We start from the raw sequence: 20,604 nt of genomic DNA on the forward strand, positions 1-20,604 counted from the left end.
ATATCTTGAATATCATGTGTGTGACATAATCTTACATATCTTAAAGTAGTCTTAGTTTCAAGGCTATAGTCCACTTTGACCCTAATATGGAAATTATGGAAACCTTAAATGAAGGTTTCAAGGCAATGCCACTTTCATTATGCATGATGTTCTCACTTTGTCCAAATCTTTATTCTTCTCAAATTTTATTAAAATAAGTGGGGGAATGTTGGTGTATTTTAATAAAATCTTAATTTTTTTTTCCTAGACCAAATCTTTACAAGGAGTTATGATAATTTATTTGGAAGTTATTTGAATTATGATTGTGGGAGTTTCATTACAAGGAGTTATAACAATTTATTTGGGAGTTATGGAAATTCTAATTGTGGGAGTTACAATGAATTTTGAATGGAGTTATTGTACAATTATTTGAATTAGAGTTACAAATGAATTATTTGTTCAAATGAGGAATTAATTGAGTCTTTATAACCCATTCAAATGTGGATTAATTTTTTTTAGGTTACAAATTCTACCAATTGACTACAATTTAATATGGAAAAACCGTTATACATTTTCAACCCCTTTTTCATAAGGTTTTGTAGCCTATAAATAGTGAAATTCTTTGGAGAATTTGTAACACTTTTCTCAACAAAAGATCTTTCCAAAGACTATTTTTCTCACACTCATTTCTTTCTCCCTCATTCTATTTTCTTTGGACAAAGTAAGATATTGGGAAACTTCTGCTTCTCTTGGTTGTGCAGATCAAATGGAAGCAACAACTATAGAGTTGGGTTGTTGTATCCTGGAGGCGGCGCGCTAGACCTTCTACATCGGTTTAAAAAATATCGTAGGGGCGCGTATTGTCTTAAAAAGAGCGTTCTACGCACCTCAGTCCTACCGAACTTTTTAGTAGCTGTCAATTCAAGGTGGTCGGATTGAAGATCAGAAGCTGTTCATCCAATAATTTTAAGATCTAGTTCGCGCATCAATCCATGCCAAAATAACTTTTGATGGTACAAATTATTTGCATTTATTAATGCAATATTGAGGTATGAGATTTTGTTAATTTCTTTGTTAAATTTTACCAGAGAAATTACTATTACTTATATGATTAATTTGGTCTAGAACCAACATTGGTTATAGTGACAACTTTAATCTAATAATCTAAACAAATAAATGAAATAAGCTTGATTTAATTTCCTTCAAATAACACATGGGAAACACCTAGAACACCCAAAACAACCCATCAACCACTAACCCTCCATCCCCTCCTTCCTCCCCCACCCAAGTCCCCTCCGCCAACCCTCTGCAGCCTCTTCCACTTCCCCTGCCTGCCACCAGCTCCCTAGTCACTTCTCCCACTCCCATGCTCGCCAAAAATTGGGGTCTTTTTATGTGGTTGCGAGTAATATAATGGTATGATCACTCAGTTAAAGCAAACCATTACAACTAATAATTCATTGGCACCAATTAAAGGGCAGTCACCTTGGACTGATACAACTATTATTGGTTCAACGGATTTCCCTCTAACATAAACGTAACAACTTATATTTCATTAGTTCCTTTAATTAATGTCCTTAAGACACTCATCAAGACGTATCCAAGTGTACATAGTTGGACATTTTAACAAACTAGTAATAAAGCACGCACGTGAACATGATGCTTTTAGTTTTTTTTTTATTTAAAATTTTTTAAAAAATCAATTATTTTGAAGGAATAAATGTAATTGAGACAAAAAAAATGATATTTAATATTCATATTATTTTATATTTTTCTGAACTTTGTTTTCCCTAACCAAAAATAAATGCACAAGTAATAAATCACTCTTTGTTTTAAGAGCACTTTTATTTTGTAACTGTATCAATATTTTTGTCTTTTGGTTAAATTTAGATGACCTAAATGTTCTTTTTTATGCCATTTGAGTTTAAATTTTCAATTTTTTGAATAATCTGTTGCTCCCTTTAAGTTATTCTATGAATTGTTTATTGGTTTTAGTGAGTTTTTCTAATTATTATTATTTTTTGCAAATTGTGGATTGTAAAATGATCTATATTGCTACGATACTTATAATAGTATCAAAATATATTGAAATTTCATTGTTTGAATTTAAATAGCTTAACTTTAGAGAGAAATGTTTTGATTTGACGAAACTTATTTGTATTTCTCACTGATGACATGCTTTATGAATATAGAGTTTCTATGATTAAAAATCGGAAGATGTTAAGATTATTGATTATATAATATTTAAACTGAACTTGGATATATTTTTATTCGCCTTTGAAATACTCCTTGAAATTGATATTTTGTAAAAAAAATATTTTTTGGCTTAATTCACCATAACTCAAAGGGATGTTTTGACTGTGTAATTATTATTATGATTAGCATTGATGAATATAATATTCATTAATTGTAGTTTAATACTATTAGTTGTTACAAGAATATGATTGATAAATTCCATTAAATTTAATTTTTATTGCAATTTAAATAAATAAATTCCTAACACAAAACTCTTTGCCTACTTGGTACTCCATTTCCTATTTTATTTTGTATTAAAGTTTTTTTACTCAATAGTAATATATGCATATTAAAAAGATGCTCTTAAGACTTAATTTACTTGTATCCAAAAAATAAAAAAACTCGTGGTACTTTCTAAGAGACTTATAGTACCAATTTATTATGTTTTGTTTCATGTTTGAAGTACTCTAACTTAGATTTTGTAAATAAAATTTGTTCTTCTTTCATTTAGTAAATAAAAAAGTAAGGAATCTTTCATGTTCGTAACTACTAGCCTATTTGATATTATTTATTAATGATGAAATGCAATGCAATTTATCCATTTATTAGAGAGGAGTGTAATTTTGGTATCAAAAAAATTAATATCATTTTTGTTACATTATTAACTGACAGGTGCCGAACCTGTACAATAATAATAAATAAAACCTAACTACCAGTTGAAACAGTCAATAGTCAATTCGAGTACTGGAGCAGGGACTCTAGGTGTGCAATGGGTTACTTGATTCACCCTATTCCCGAAAAATTTGCTTAATCCGATATACCTGAATCGATTATTTAACTGATTTCACTAACTAGTAGACAGTGGCAAACATGGTCGTCTCCTTAGGGACTAGCGAGAGGAATTTATTTCTTTTCAAGTCAAAACAAATAGGAGGGGTTTTAGAATTAAATACCAACTAAATAAATTAAATGCAAAAAATAATTAATTGACAGGAATAATTAAGAGAAACTCTAGCCAAGGGTACACTTCAGAAATGGTTCATGCACTGATCATCGATTCACAGATAATTCCAACATTTATTAATAGATTAGTTATAGTTGTCATACACGTGATAAACAACCAACTTTTCCTTAATTTCTCGATAGTTAAGGTACGACCGTTAACTATTTTCCTAACTCAAAAATAACCCTAAGTACGACCGTAGGATTTAATTTCTAGATTGCATTAATAATTAAACAGGCCCAATTTTAACTAACAAACGTGCTACGAGGGTTTGTTTAAACTAGATCGTATGTTCCCCTGACATAAACCCAATTACACCAGTTACTACAGAGATAGGGATAACGAATAATTACTGATTCAAGTACCCCTAATTAGCAAAATAGCCTATATGAATAATTAATTATTGCGCACTAACCAATCATACACAAGGCTATAGCAATTAAAAGCAGAGAACATATAACTATCAATAAATGAAAAAATAATTAGAAAATAGTTTAGATTTCACAGTAATTTTTGAACCAATTCGTCAGTTGTCCCTTGACTAAAATTAGGGGTTTAGTTCCCCATAATTTGATGACAAGCCGCGCGTGTGGGGTTTGTAGAAGTGTTCAGATCAGTTTTTCCCTGCCTCGGTCGACGGCAAGAGAAAGCGCAAGGAATTCTTTTATCGCTTCCAATTTTCCTCTAAAGCATACGTCTGATGTTGTCTCCCAATTCCGGTCAAAATTGAGTAAAGAGCAATCCACAAAGTCCACAATGGCGGCTGCGCTTTTCTTTCCTTTTTCCAGTGCTAAGCAACATACACGAGAGAAAGGTTTTTCAATTGCTTGACTTCTCAATTTTCAGTCAAGTCAAGCATAAGAGTTGATTTTCTCAAGTCAACAATAATGGTTATTGTTTTCTGCTTTCTTTACAAAGCTACGAAAGTTAAAGCTTAGCCAAAACGAAAGTTAAAAGCTACCCTACTGACGTCCAAATCCCCCCTTTCTGTTGGTAGCTCCCGAAATTAAAGGAAAAGGTTTCCTCTTCTCGGAATTAACATTCAAAATAAAACAAGACTTTCTAAAAATAAAATAAAATAAAGTCTATTACAATCTAGCTTCTTCAGCTTCTCAATCGGACCCCACTATTTGAAGTGTCCCACGTACGACAAATCCTCTGGATTTTGCTTTTAAGCACCTTTCAGCATAAATTCCTACAATTGGCACCAAAATCATATATGAGTAGAATCCACCCAATTAATGAGAATATTTAGTCAGGCAATTGTACAATAATGTCCAAAATACCCCACTAAAACGTACCCTATCATTAACCACTAAGATTCACCATATTTTCTAAAAATTTATAAATAAAATTTATTCTTATTTTTTATTTAATACTATAACTCAAATTCTAATTGTTCAAATTATTTCATAACGCTTCAGTTTTTATTCTAATTACTCATATTATAGCAAAAATTGGTAACATTTTATTCATTTCATTAATATCATAACCAAAATAAAATGACTGTAATTATTAGACAAAAGGGTACTTTGGTCATAGCAAAAACTAAGACCAAAAAAAAAATGCTTCCACTTCAAATTTTTTACACTCTATTTGCCTTAACTATTCATTCTTTTATTGGGATTATAGATACAGATAGATTGATAGATTAGTTTGCTGGTTTGTCATGGTATTAAAAGGCATCAATAGCACCTATAGCAACAGATTTATGTCATATATTGGACAAGGTATTGAGCTTTGCAATCTATTAATGGTTTGACCATGTGTATCTCCATGTTTCAAATATTATTTGGTTGGTCATTAGAATGATGCATCCCAAACTTCTTTTGCAACTAGTGTTGATAGCCAAAACCAAAATGGGGCCTTATCGGGGACTCAGTGACTAAAGAAAATAATTTGTCGAAAACTATTTTTTCCATCCTAATGTCGCTGCAGACATTGCGAACGCAATAGTACTGTCCCTTAAACCTTTATCAACAGTTAAAATCCACACAATTTGTCTGATCAAAATTGTATATTTGTAAAAATCATAGCACTCCAAGAAACGATATTCTTCTTGGACATATCCCCGAACAATCAGATTGCTTAAAGAGTCAATATGAGAAACAATCAGAATTGACCTAAATTCTGCAATAATTATAAATTGAAATACCTTAGCATCAACAATAATTTTTAAGTAAACTCATGGTACAAGTATTTTTTTTTCATGACGATGAAACGGAGTCTAATTGATAAAATGCTTTATTGTATCCAACAAGTCATGACTACAATGTATTTCTTTTTTCTATTTTTTTTTAAAGTTGATTGGATTGCCAATAGCGAAATCAAATGAACAATTATTAGTCTGCGAAGATTGGAAAGGCTCGGCCCATCTTGACCATTGCTTTCCAATTTCCAAGCCACATATATGCAATGACTTGCAAGTCTTCAGCAAAGAGCAAGAAAAGAGTTATAACCCAGGACCAAATTGGTTATGACTATATTCATATTTTTTTCTGAGCAATTTATTGATACTTCTAGCGCCATAGCAATTCGTGAAATCTCTCTACCACAATGTCGATTTCATGTTTGTCTTTCCAGAAAAATAGATTATGGAACATCCAGTAGCTCGTGTAAAGAAAATTGAAAGGAAAAAAAAAAACAAATGCTATGCACCCCAATGTCTTTGGCACCTTCTGAAAGTTTTCAATAGCGGATTCAAACTTAACTCAATTGTTAAAGTGTTAATGAACCAATTAGAGGCTAGTTAGTTTGACTGATACAAATTAGTTTGCCACACAATTAGACATTTCCAAGAAATTAGTTTGCCAATTTGTCAGTTGACAAAAGAGCATGAGTAGTACTTCTAGCACTAGGTCTAACTCATTTACGTTCAACAAATTATTGGGCTTTGCAAGCTATAAATGGGCTGACTAATTAGGTCTCAAACTTTCTATACTTGGTCAGTTATTGGAATGATACATCCCAAATTCTTCATAACCATTTTGAAAAGCCAAAACCAAAATTTGGCCTTATTTAGAATTGTAGTGACTTTATAAATTAATTTGTTATTGGAGCTTTTTCTTTGGGGGGGGGGGGGGGGTTATTGGAGCTTGTTGTATAGGAACTTAATTATTGAAAGAAAGTGTTCAAACGTGTAGGTAAAGATATAATTTAGTGAACTGGATAGTGAAATGATAGTTGGATTAGATATTATTCATATGTGCAACTAGATGTTAGTGTTCAGCTTACTATTTGTGATTATTAGTTTACTCTCTATTTACATGAAATACACAAAATGCTTACTAATGACTAATGCCAAACATTTTAACAACTAGAAAAGTGCACTTGCATTGCACGTGTTTGATCATACCAAAACTTGTCTTACTTTATCTATATTGTGAAAGACTCAACTCAGATTTTGCTAGAAAAGCCTCTGATCCATTGCATGCCAAACATGGTAGTTTGGAGCAGCAAGCAAGGCTCATTAACCAACAAGCAATGCAAAACCTTTAATCATGCTGTATAAGTGGCTGTAATTCAGTAGAACAAGGAGAAATTACTTGATATATCTTAGACAGGAGCTAAATGCTTCTCCATTAATTGTTATTGCAATTGTAGAATCTTGAGAGCCCAGGAGGGGTGAATTCCAATATTCCTTTCCATTTTTTCATTGGGTTAATTAAGATGCATTCGAAAGAATGATGACAAGTCAACCTTTTGAGTGCCCTTGGAAACGATAAATATATGACATGCTCCTTGTAATATTATAAATCAGCAATACCCGTCCCTTATCTTTTGGTATCATCCCTTTCTTAGAGGCCCTTGATTTGGTTTTTAAGCATCACTGCTTGTAGGATTAAATGTGAAAGTGGAAGTGAGAAGCAGAGTTAGTGTTAGAAAGGCTATTTTCATCTAGGCATTCTAGCTGTAGAAATGGCAAGCAATACAAATAACCTTCTTATTACCCAGTGAATCTCAATTGGAAGAAATATATTTTGGCCTTAGATAAGCATGGCTGGCTTACTAACCATTTTCTTGCGTGATTTTACACCTTTATGTCTCTACCGTGAAATAAGAAGCATGGCTTAAAGTACTGAACTGTGTCCAATAGTAATTCTTTCATTTGGTAGATCTGACTCCAAAACTATCAGAGACATTCTTGACTTTATTTGTATTTCATCGATACGATGTTGGTTGTAGGGACAATGTGAAGATTTGCGCCGAAGATTTAATGATGGTTTACATAAGAGGCCTATGACCATAAGATTGTTTCTGCACTTTCTTTGTAATGGTACTGCTATCCTTCCATACTGCTGATGTTTATATTCACTAGAAAAAAAAAATTAAATATCACGTGCACTACATGTGTATAATTTATAAAATAATTTTAAAAACTGAATTAAGAATTTTTGTAGTATTTAAAGAAGCGTTCTTGTAGGACGAGAAAATGTTATAGGATAGAAGTCATTTGAGTTGGGTAGCTTTTGATATGTCTTCTATTTCTTTCTTTTAGATAAAATAGCACAAAACATCCTACACATTTTGCCAAAGAATTTTTTCGTCCTCAAATTTAAAATGCTAATATTAAATTCCTTACAAAAATAAACCAGTCCAATTTGGACCAAACCTCTAATTCCAACCATCTTTTGTCAACCACTCTTCTGTTAGCAATAAGTTATCCAGAAGTCCTTTAAAGCCATTTTCAAAACATCCAATTTTACTTTACTCTCCCTCTCGCTTTAAAATGAGTATCTATTCACTCTCAAACACAAAGGTTCAAAGTTCTTCACCAAAACATGCTTCATTTATGCCGGATTTTGCCAAAATAATCAAATAACCAATGTCTTTAGATTACCTTATTCTTTATAGGCAAACTGAAAGAGCTTTGATTAGAGAGGAATAAGTTTGGGATTATTATTTGTTTGTCAACTCATATTCACATGACAATTCCTGTAACTTGCATAAGAACAAAAAATCAAGAGGCATATTTTGGCTCTTTGGAACATGATGATTTTAAGTTAATATAAATATTTATGTGAATCGATAACTATCTCATTATAAGTTTAGTTGATATTCTAATAGAGGTTCTGGATTTGAATTTCCCTTCCTCCCTATTTCTTAAATCTCAGCTCTCCCCTAATAAAATTTTTTTTAAAAAATGTCTTATAGTTAATTCTGTAAACAAATCAAAGTCACCGCCTTTAATATTGATAGGGTATTAATTGTTAGTAATTTTATTGTTAATTTTCCTCTTTGTCCTTGCCAAATATTATTTTAATTGTTAACATATACTCCACACGTGGGAAGTTTCTAAAAGATCTACAAGCCGAGCTCCACAGTAGGCTACAAACGGATTTCCTTTCCTTTTGCTGATTAGTAGTTGACTTGTACTAGGAGTTCTACTAGAATAAGCAAACGGAAAACAAGGAACAATGGAAGGTTGCCTTATTCTTTTCTCTTCTTATTCGGTTAGGAGACTAGTCACGTAGGTTTTTATATATATTTTTGGAGGCTGATGAGCCGCATGTCTTGGCCGGCTTTGATAGTATCACGTTGGGAATTTCCTCAACAATGAAGAACTAAATTCTTATTTTCTAGTTGAAGGTCAATTTGAGGACTCAGTTCCAAACATCTATGAGATCGAATTATTTTACTTATTTCTTTTATTCATTGGTATTCGTATGTTTTCTGGTTTAATTGCTTATGATTATTTTGTTATTTGAATGTCAAGGGCCCGATATTCGAATTAACCTAATAATCTACTGTCATATTAATTGATTGAATCTGTAATTGTTCTATTGATTAATACTAGTGGTGACTAGCGTGATTGGTTTCATGTTAGGGAAGCGTATGATCTAACTTAAACAAACCCTCGTAGCGTGTTTGTTAATTAAGGTTGGACTTTTCTAATTCTTAATGCAATCGAGAAATTAGATCCTACGGTTGTACCTAGGGTTATTTCTTGGTTAGAGAAATAGTTAACAGTCGTATCTTGACTATCGAAAAAATAAGGAAAGGTTTGTTGTTTATCGCGTGTATGACAACTATAACCAATCTATTAATGAGTAATTGAATTATCTTTACATCGATGATCAGTTGAATGGACCGTGTCTGAAAAGTTGCACCTTTGACTAGAGTCATATTGGTTGCTGATTAATTCCTGTTTATTTCTATTAGTTGTTTCATCAGTTGGTTAATTAGTTATTTTATATTTTCCAAAAATCCCCCATGCTCTGAACTCTAGAAGAAATGAATTATCCCCAGTCCCTGTAGATTCGACCCTGCTCACCGCTATATACAAAATTTGTATTTTTCTCGAGTAGGTATATATTATTGCACAGGCTCGACACCTGTCAAATATCAATCCAAAATATTCCAAATTCATAAAATGGTATTAACTTTTAATGACCTTCAATTGATTGGTTATGGTTTGGATAGGTTAAGTAAACTTGCTCAGATATAGGGTTAAGGCTAAATTGTAAAACAAACGCAGTTCTTCAATTTTTTTTCTTTTCTAAGCATGGCGTTGACATTATTGAAAGAAATTAAAAGAAAGTGTGAATTAAAAAAAAGTAAAAAAATTTGTACCAACATAATTAAAATCTAAGATTTGTCTAGCAATAGCTCAAAGTGTGATAAAATGTGTACATGATTCAAAAACTACTTTTTTTTTGTGGAAGATGGATCCTAAAATAATAATAATAATTCATATTAGAAAATGAATGATATGTGGATAGAAATGATTGTAATCACAATTCTTAGTTTTTGTGAATGATTATGAAAGTAAGATACATTATAAGAGTTAGATACGTAGAATTGTGGGAATTGTGGAAATTATAATGCAAATAGGCTCCTAAATTTTGGATATGTATTTTCCAAAGTAGTGAATATGTATTTTCCATAGTAAGATACATTTAGTTTTTGTGAATAATTATGAGAGTAAGATACGTTATAAGACTTAGATACGTAGAATTGTGGGAATTGTGAAAATTATAATGCAAACAGGCTCCTAAATTTTGGATAGGTAATTTTCATAGTAGTGAGCCCCTTAAATTATGAGTTAGTTATTACTATGAGTCGTGTGGTAAGTGTCAAACGTGGTTTAGAATTTGTAGATGCGATTTTGTTGGGGTGGTTAATATCTGTTAGTTAAAATTATGGAGTTATGATATTGTAGATTAGTGAGTCACGTAAATTAGAAAAGTGAAAAGGGATACGGAGAAGGAATAAGAATTACTGAATTAAAATAAATCTAAAATTGTGGAAGGTCCTCATTAAAAACCTGCCCTTTAATACATATAGATATAGATATAGCTATAGATTTTTGGCTGAAAATTCTCTGGATTGAACTAATTCTAATATGGGCTGGCTTATGATTATCATATGCTTAATTTAGCATTGTGGTGATAAAAATCATCTACCTTAAACAATCCCCATAGAAATCATAAATTTTCGAAATCAAACTAAATTCTTTTCCACGGTATACCTTTTAATTAAGTGTCAAGCTTTGTATAATCTCATTATTATGTCAAAGCAAGCACATGAAGAAGGAAGAAAAACAGAGTCCAATTCTCAAATCAAAAGGTTCAAAATTCATAAACAAGTAATACGCATGCAACCAAGGTGCCAATCAAACTATTCAGTCATGAATATAATCAATAGATTAAAATACAACATTAAAGTATTCAAGCAACAACAGTAGAGAGGTTTTGAATCATACAAGTTTGCACTTTAGAAATATTGTGGTATTCTAACCAATCAATCAGTGATGAGTCTTCATCCAGCATTGCAGCCAGAATTTGTCTTTTTTAAGTTCTCTTTTTCAATGACTTCTGCTCGGATCTTAATAGACCCCAAACTCTCTAAGTAATTTGACTTTAGTTTAAATCATCTATGTTATAAAATGATACCTTGTCTGATTTAATAGAGTCCAAATTTAGTTCACTATTTGATACATCGACATTTTTAAAGTTCTCTTTTCCAATGACTTTTACTGGGATCTTAATGGACTCCAAACTGTCTATGTAATTTGACTTCTAGTTTCAATCATCTCTATTATAAAATGATAGCTTGTCTTCCGATTTAATAGAGTCCAAATTTAGTTCAACTTCTTATCATGATGCAATTAGTGAGTGGAAAAATTCGGTCATTATTTGATACGTTAACATTTATAATTAAGAATTTTTGGTTTGTGATAGGTGCAGAACCTGTGCAATAATAATAAATAAAACTTAACTACCATCAACAGTAGCCAATAATCAATTTTAGGTACTAGAGCAGGGATTCTAGGTGTGCAATGGGTTACTTGATTTACCCTGTTCTCGAAGAGTTTGCTTAATCCGATATACCTGAATTAATTATCTGACTAAATTCACTAACTAGTAGACAGTGGCAAGCAGGGTCGTCTCCTCAGGGATTGGGGAGAAATTTATTTCCTTTCAAGTCAAAACAAATACGGGGTTTTAGAATTAAATGCTAACTAAATAATTTAACTGCAGAAAATAATTAATTAAAAGAAATAATTAGGAGAGCTCTAGCCAAGGGTACACTTCAGAAATGGTTCAGGCACTGGTCATTGATTCCCAAATAATTTCAACATTTATTAATAGATTGGTTATAGTTGTCATGCACGCGAAAAACAACCAACCCTTCCTTAATTTCTCGATAGTTAAGGTACGACTGTTAACTATTTTTCTAACTCAAAAACAACCCTAGGTATGACCGTAGGATTTAATTTCTAAATTGCATTAATAATTAGAAAGGCTCAATCCCAACTAACAAACACGCTACGAGATTTTGTTTATGTTAGATCATATGTTTCCCTGACATAAACCCAATTACGCCTGTTGCTACTGAGATAGGGATATTCGAACAATTACGGATTCAATTACCCCTAATTAGCAAAATAACCTATATGAATAATTAATTATTGCGCACTAATCAATCATACACGAGCTATAACAATTAAAAGCAGGAAACATGTAAATACCAATAAATGAAAGAAATAATTACAAGCGGTTTAAATTTTACAGTAATTATCGAACCAATTCGTCAGTTGCTCCCTTGACTAGAATTAGGGATTTAATTTTCCATAATTAGAGAGCAGCCCATGCTAATATATGCGACAGGAGCCATCAACTCGTGTTTCTAGAATCGGTCAACCCAGGAAAGAAAAGAACAAGGAATTCCGTGCTCTCAATTTGTTTCCCAAAGCAAGCATATAAAAGAGTCTGGCCTTTCCTTCAATTTTTGTCAACCGAAAATAAGAAGCAAGAACAATAGTCAACAATGGCGGCTCAATTGTTCACAAGCATACGAGAGAGTTGTGTCTTTTGTTTTTCCCAATTCGGTCAACCCAAATGGAGAAAGCAATTCACAAGGCCAACAATGGTGGCTTTTGTCTCCTGATTGTTTACAAGGCCTAGCAAAACCAGAAACGAAGTTCAAAGCCAAAACGAAAAAATCCCTCAGCCAAGCCGACCTCCTGGCAGTCTAATACTTCCTTCCTTTTGTTTTGGTAGCCCCACGAAATTCAAGGAAGGGATTTCCTCTTATCGGAAATTGATATTCAAAGAAACAAAACTCCCTAAATAAAATAAAATAAAATCTATTACAATTTAATTTCTTCAACTTCTCAAGCGGACCGCACTGCTTGAAATGCCCCACGTACGACGAATCCTCTGAATTTTGATTTTAAGTACTTTTTAACATCAATTCCTGCAATTAGTATCAAAACCATATCTGAGTAGAATCCACCCAATTAATACAATATTTAGTTAAACAATTGTGCAATATTATCCAAAATATCCCACTAAACTGCACCCTATCAATCTCCCCCACACCTAAACCATGCTTGCCCTCAAGCATAATTAATTCAGAAGTGCAATCAAGATACCAAGCAATTCATACCAAAAATGGCATTCCAAATTCCCCAATAACCTCATCGAAATCAGAATATACCAAATCAACAATTCTCGCATTTAATGTACACTCATTCACTCTAAAGTGTATAGGATATGTATATAAGATGGCTCTCAAATCAACACAATAGAATAACACTACCATAAGTTTGCTCATATATCATATCGCCACTACTTACTTATGAATTTAAATGCAACAATCAAAGGATTTTTCAAGGTTGTAATGGGGCTGGGGTGAGAAGGTAGGATAAAAAGGATTCAAAGGGTGTAAAAATATAAAGAAAATGCTCAGAAATTCATTACACAGATTCTTGCACATTTGAAACTTCAAGACACCTCAACAGTCCAACAAGTGAAGTAAAAGTTGGCACTCGTCACAACCTTCGGCTTCTTTTCTTTCTCCTCTTTTCATTCATCTATTTCTCTTCTCTTTTTCTCTCTTTTCCTTTGTTTTCCTTTTTTTTTCTTTTTGAATAACTACCAACACCATAAAAAATCAACTTCACTAGTTGATTGCTTGCACTTTCTCTTTTTTCTTTCTCATTTTCATCTTTTTTTCTTTTTTCCTTCTTTTTTTTCTTTTTTCTTTTCCTTTTCATATATATATATATATATATATATATATATATATATATATATAATGCCTCTCAAATAATACTCTAAATTTCTATGTAATGAAATCAAAACACTTCTTTACACGAGATTAAAAAAGAAAGTCTAAAAAGAGATTTTACAGCTAAAAACTGGGGTATCAAGCGAAGAATAAGGGTTAAGGCTCAACTTGGCTCCCTAATAGTAAATAAACTAAAGGTTGGTTTTTTAAGAAAGTCCCAAAAATGGTTTAGTCCTAGGTGCCCTATCATTTTAATGCACTAAATTCATTTAAATGTGGTCTTGACATGCATAACCGAGCAAGTTCTAGAATGACAAATCATGTGCACTAACCACTCAACAAACGAAAAATTAGGCTCAAAAATCGCACAAGTGGTCAAATTCATGTCAAGTTCAGTATATTCATCAATCAATTCATTATTGAGAAAAAGTAGAACACCCCAATGGCATGAACTTACTACTTATACTCATATCTCAAGTGCATTCATCACTGTTTAAGGTAAAGAACTACTAAGGCAAAGAAAAAATCAAATCAAACAACTAAAAACACCACTAAAAGCATAGTTAACTCTCCCCCACACCTAAACCTTACATTGCTCCCAATGTAAGCAAATAAAGAGCAAAACAGAGGTAAAGGGGCAACAACACTTCCCTGAACCCGGAGGAGGGCAAAAATGAACTAAGGCTCTGGAGGAAAAGGTGGGCGGAAACCCACATAGTGGAAGTACTGAGCTAAGTTCTGTGTTATTCCAGCCATTGGACGCTCCATTCGCTCCAATCGGGTATCCATGTGGTCCAGCTGGAAGCGAAGGGCTGAAGACTGGCTATCGGTGGAGGAAGATGGTGGAAGTGCCGAAGAGGAAGGTCTGGGGGCATCTGTAGATGGACCACCGGCCTCTGAGGTGGCAAATTTGGAAGCTCTGTGCTTCGGAGGAACCTGGATCGGCCCCAATGGAGCAAATTGGAAAACGCCATTCACCTGTTGCACTAAGCCCATCTTTTCCAAACAAATCAAATCAAGTGGTTCCATAGTACAAGTTCGATGCAGATTATGATTATTCAAGTCCAAAACCCCAAGATTTACAGCCAATTGAGTGATATATGAACCCAAGATTAACGGCTTATTTTTCTTACTTAAGAAAATTCGGAGGTGAGAGGCAAACAACAACCCAAGTTGACCTTAATCTGAGCAATCATGCACCAAATGAAAAAGAACTCGGGTTTGGTCAAAGTATCCGAACTATCCTTTCTACCAGAGAAACTATAAGCCATAAATCTATGCAAATAATGGTAGGCGGGGCTTTTGAGAAAAGATGCCTTAGACTGGCTAAGATCATAGTGTTGTCAGTCGACCGACAACTCTCTCCAATAACCAATGTTGTGAGAGAAAAATGGCTCCGTGTATTCGCACGGACTGGCCATATATTCCTCACTCTGGGAGTAGGGAATGTCAATGATTTAGTGATAGATTGGGTGAACTCTATACCTATTAATCTAAACCGCACTACTCCTGGAGTATTAACAGAGAACTCATCAGGTACATTAAACTCAAAAGTAGCATAGAATTCCCACGTTAACTCAATAAAAGCAGGTAAAATGATAGTAACATAACAGGTCCAACCTATGGCCGCTAATTGCTTAGCAACCTCATTCCTAAGATTCAAGAGATCAATTGTAGGGCCGTAGATATATTTACAAGGAATTATTTTCCTTGTGCAGGCAGCGGTGTACCTTTCCCTATCGACGGCCCTAGTAAAGGTCAAATGGCCGCCGAAAGGGATCGAAGAGGAGATGTGAACCTCCCTATTCCGCTCAAGGCGAGTACGGGGTCCCCCTAAGAGCAGTCGCCTAGGAAGGCCCACTCAAGGGCACAGTAGGCTGTGGGGTGGAGGTGGAAGGTCTATTTTTGCCCTTATTTTTTGGTTTAGTCATTGGATATCAAAGAACAGGGCAAAGGCAAGGTAAAGGTGATCAAAAGAAGTCAATAGAGAACCAACTCAGCAAGGGGTGCCAAACACAACCCCTAAACACCGACAAATAGACAATAAACACCCCAAAAATTAATTACTTAGATAAACACAGCAAAACTTCCCTAAAAACTAATTAAATAGGCAATCAGAGTAAAAACTTCCCCCAAATACCACTGGTTGAGAACAAAATTTAGCAAATAGTCAACAGTAGCCCCAGACAAAATCACAATACCCAAATCAAACACAAAATTTCTGTCATCAGCTAAAAATTCAAAAATATGGCCTCAACTACGAATTTAAATTCTGTCCTCAGCTAATGGAAAAAACTAATATTCCGGCCTCAGTTAAAAGTGACAGAAAATTAAAGAAAGAAAACACCTGAGCTGCTGGCCGGCAATGGGTACTTGAAATAAGCAGAGGCGGCAAAGGAGGAGGAGGGATGCGACGCGCGTGGCGGAGGCTCGCTGCTGCTGATCTGGTCACGCGAGGAGATAGCGCGCCTGGGTTGTTCGGGCGCACCTGTGGGCGCTCAAGAGTGGCGTCGCGCACGCTGGTGCTGCTCTGGGTTGGCGCTGCTCCCGCGCTTGGGGCCAGGCTGAGGAAGTCGCGCGCAGGGAGACTGCAGACGGGCCCTGCTCGCACGCTGAAGTCACGCGACTGGGCAGGTTGGTGCGCTAGGCTGGAGCTTGCGCGCGCTAGCCATGCGAAGAAAGTTGATGGGCTGCGAATCGGGGGCGGCTAATGTGCGACGGACAGCAAGTGAGGAGCGGCGGCGAGTAAAGAAGAGAGAAAGAAGAAGAAGGAAAAGAAAGAAAAGAAAGAAAAAAGAAGAAGAGGAGAAGTAGGGCTACGGGCTTTTTTTATATTTTTTATATTTTATTTTTTTATACTTCTTTTTTTATTTTTTTTTCTTCGTCTTTTTTTTTTGAATTGAGGGCAATCTCATCTTTTCACACCATTTTTTTTTATATATAACAAAGAACCTCTGTCTTAGGTGCAGGCAGGCTTAACTGCCCTTTAGTCTTCTGACCAGCCGTCGAAATTTTTGATCCTTAAGCGTGACCACCTGGCGTGGGCACGCTTAACTGTTGTAGAGTCTTCTGACCGTCGCCTTCCAACTCTTTTCCTTAGACGTGACCACTTAGTGTAGGCACGTCTAACTGCCAATTTCTTGCCACAAAATAACAAACTATTAAATGACACCAACACTTAACAAAAACTCCAAAAATATACGACAATTAAAACAAATAGCCTTGAATTGCCTCCCAAGTAGCGTCTTTTTTTAACGTTTTTGGCTAAACACGGCCGAACTCCTCAAGCAAGATAAATTGGATCTTTGAGGTGTACAACTTCTATTTCTTCAACAGAGAATCCTTCGTAATAAGGTTTGAGACGATGGTCATTCACCACAAACTTCTTCTCCGTCTTTAAACTTTGGATCTCCACTGCACCATAATGAAATACATTAGAAACGACAAATGGACAAATCCAACGAGAACGCAATTTACTGGAAAAAAGTTGAAGTCTCGAGTGATACAAGAGAACTTTTTATCCCACTACAAAAGATTTTCTTGAGATTTGCTGATCATGGAAGATTTTGCCCTTCTCCTTATAGATCGCGACATTCTCGTATGCTTCATTCTTAATCTCTTCCAATTTTATAGTTGCAATTTCTTTTGGACCCTCGCCTCCTCCAGATTCATGTTGCACTGCTTTACCGCCCAGAACGCCTTGTGTTCGAACTCCATAGGGAGATAACAATCCTTACCGAAGACTAGTCTGTATAGGGACATCCTAATCGGTGTCTTATACGCGGTGCGGTACGCCTATAGTGCATCTTCTAATTTCAAGTTCCAATCCTTTCCATCGGGGCGCACCATTTTCTCCAAAATTGATTTGATCTCCCTATTTGACACTTCGGCTTGATCATTCGTTTGCAGGTGGTGCGGTGCTGCTACTTTGTGGAGTACGTCATATTTTCGGAACAGGGCAGCCACAGTCTTGTTACAAAAGTGTGTGCCCCTATCACTTACCACAGCTCTTGGCATTCCAAAGCGGACAAATATGTTAGACCTTAGAAACTCGGTAACCACTTTAGAATTGTTAGTACGGGTGGCTTTCGCTTCCACCCACTTAGAAACATAATCAACTGCAAGTAAGATATATACGAAACCAAAAGACAAGGGAAAAAATGCCATAAAATCCATTCTTCAAATATCAAAAATTTCAACAAATAACATGGGAGTTTGGAGTATTTGGTCCTTACTAAAAATAGTCTCCACCCTTTGACACTTATCACGGGATTTACAAAATAAGTACGTATCTTTAAAAAGGGTGGGCCAATAAAAGCCACTCTCCAACACTTAGAGCTGTTCTTTTAGGCCCAAAATACCCTCCACATGCAAACGAATGATAGAAATTTAAAATTGAGTGAAATTCACCTGCACTTACACATCTTCTTAGTACCTGATCTGAGTATTGTCTCCAAAGGTATGGGTCGTCCCAAATGTAGTATTTGGCATCACTTTTTAACTTGTCTCTTCTAGCTTTTGGCCAACCTACAAGCAATTGATTAATTACTAAAAAATTTACTATATCAGCATATCAGGGTAACCCCGAATCAATGACAAGTAGTTGCTCCTCTAGGAATGCCTCTCTCAATGGTTGCCCCTCTTTATGTGCAAGCAACGACTCAAGTGATCAGCAACCAAGTTCTCTGTCCTATTTTTATCTTTAATCTCTAAATTGAACTCTTGTAGAAGCAAGATCCATCTGATGAGTCTTGATTTTGCATTATTCTTCGTCATTAAGTACCTTAAGACTGCATGATCAGCGAAAACTATTACTTTTACACCTAATAAATAAGGTCGATACTTTTCTAATGCAAAAATAACAACTAGTAATTCTTTCTCCGTTGTAGAGTAGTTAAGTTGAGTTCTGTTCAACACCCTCGATGCATAATAGATCGCATGTGCCGCCCTGCCAATTCTTTGCCCCAACACCGCTCCCACTGCGTAGTCACTCGTGTCACACATTATTTCGAATGGGAGGCTCCAATCTGACGGTTGGATGACGGGCGGTGATGTCAATGATTCCTTCAATTTATCAAAGGCCATCTTGTACTTCTCGGTGAAATTAAATGCTATATCCTTTTGCAGCAGTTTGAACAGAGGCGCTCCAATTTTGGAGAAATCTTTGATGAATCTTCTGTAGAACCCTGCATGACCCAAAAAAGAACGCACTTCCCGACACTTACGGGATAAGGTAAAACAGAAATAAGGTCGACTTTTGCTTTATTTACCTCTATGCCCCTAGCAGACATTACATATCCTAAAACAATACCATGCTCCACCATAAAGTGGCATTTCTTCCAATTAAGGACTAAATTTGTTTCTATACATCTTTTCAAAATTAAAACTAAATTATCAAGGCATTCTTCAAAACGATCCCCATATACACTAAAATCATACATAAATACCTCAATAATCTTTTCTACATATTTGAAAAATATACTTACCATACACCTTTGAAAAGTTGTTGGAGTATTGCATAGGCCAAAAGGCATTCTCCGGTAGGCAAACATGCCAAATGGGCAAGTGAATGTACTTTTCTCCTGGTCTTCCGGTGTTATCACGATTTGGAAGGACCCTGAAAAGTCATCAAGAAAACAATAGTAAACACGACCAGCCAATCTTTCTATCATCATCAATAAAAGGGAGGGAGAAGTAATCCTTCGTCGTCATTGCATTCAATCGCCAGTAATCAATGCACTGACGCCATCTTGTGAGTTTTCTCACTGGGACCATCTCACCTTCCTGGTTCTCTTCTACTGTTACTCCCACCTTTTTCGGGACTACTTGAACTGGACTCACCCATGGACTGTTTGAGATGGCGAAAATGATTTCCACTTCCAGGAATTTAAGTACGTCCTTCTTTACCACTTCCATCATTAGTAGGTTCAATCTCCGCTACTCCTGTTTTACCAGCTTTATATCATTCTCAAGCCGTATCCGGTGTATGCATAAGGATGGGTTGATTCCTTTGATGTCCGCTATACTTCACCCAATCGTCTCCTTATGATCTCGAAGAAGACGAACCGAGTTGTCTTCTTGACTCGGTGACAGGTGTGCAGAAATTATCACCGATAGTGTCTTCTTGTCCCTAAGAAATGCATACTTCAAGTGTTTTGGAAGGGGGTTAAGCTCCAGCTTGACTGCCTGCACAACAGAAGGCAACAATTTCGTCTGAGTTTCAGATACAAATACAGAAGGGATCTCATACCTTGAGGAAATTGGTAGAAGTGAGTGTAGTGCTTCAATCGCACGATACAGCTCATCACATCTTTCCATTCTGAGAGTTACCCTCAACTCAATGTGCTTTGCCAAAACCACTTCCAATGCGTCCTCCCCATCCAATTCAAATGTTTCCTGTAAAAGAAGCTCAATAACACTCAAAGTAAAAACAGATTAGATTGTTTAGGGTATTTCATCGCATCAAAAGTATTGAAATTTACAATTTCACCATCAAACTCCATTGACAAAACACCCTCATTCACATCTATTTTTGTCCTAACAGTACTTAAAAATGATTTACCTAATAAAATAGGCGACGAATTTAATGACCTTTCATCCCCCATATCTAAGACATAAAAATTTTGCTGGGAAGACTAACTCGTTGACCTGTGTCAAAATATCTTCAACTAACCCTTTTGGATAAACATTGATACGGTCTGCTAGTTGAATTATAATGCATGTGCCTTTTAATGGTCCAACATTAAGAGACGCATAAATAGTCTTAGGTATTACATTTATCGACACCCCTAAATCCAACATCGCTTTCCTAATTGAGATATCTCCTATTTTACAGGAAATTGTGAACATACCTGAGTCCCCACACTTTG

At 35.1% G+C, this 20,604-nt stretch overlaps 1 protein-coding gene across 1 annotated transcript; it reads right to left on the reverse strand.

Annotated features, from left to right (window-relative positions):
- Nucleotides 1-17,530: 17,530 nt before the first annotated feature.
- On the reverse strand, nucleotides 17,531-19,580 carry LOC140035602 (uncharacterized). The gene is made up of 3 exons (XM_072076896.1): nucleotides 19,516-19,580; nucleotides 19,222-19,352; nucleotides 17,531-17,853 (listed from the first exon to the last, which is right to left on the reverse strand). Exons 1-3 carry the CDS (start codon nucleotides 19,578-19,580, stop codon nucleotides 17,531-17,533), a joined length of 519 nt encoding a protein of 172 aa, XP_071932997.1.
- Nucleotides 19,581-20,604: the final 1,024 nt, after the last annotated feature.

The sequence above is a fragment of the Coffea arabica genome, chromosome 2c (assembly GCF_036785885.1).
Source record: "Coffea arabica cultivar ET-39 chromosome 2c, Coffea Arabica ET-39 HiFi, whole genome shotgun sequence".
NCBI lineage: Eukaryota > Viridiplantae > Streptophyta > Magnoliopsida > Gentianales > Rubiaceae > Coffea > Coffea arabica.

What these genes read in the sequence shown, in the direction of transcription:
- LOC140035602 (XM_072076896.1), bottom strand. Translation starts at nt 19,580, where the DNA reads ATGGGTGAGTCCAGTTCAAGTAGTCCCGAAAAAGGTGGGAGTAACAGT. An exon ending in AGTAGAAGAGAACCAGGAAG is followed by an intron (nt 19,353 to 19,515) that starts GTGAGATGGTCC and finishes ATGACTTTTCAG; the next exon opens with GGTCCTTCCAAATCGTGATA. An exon ending in CAACTTTTCAAAGGTGTATG is followed by an intron (nt 17,854 to 19,221) that starts GTAAGTATATTT and finishes TCTTACTTGCAG; the next exon opens with TTGATTATGTTTCTAAGTGG.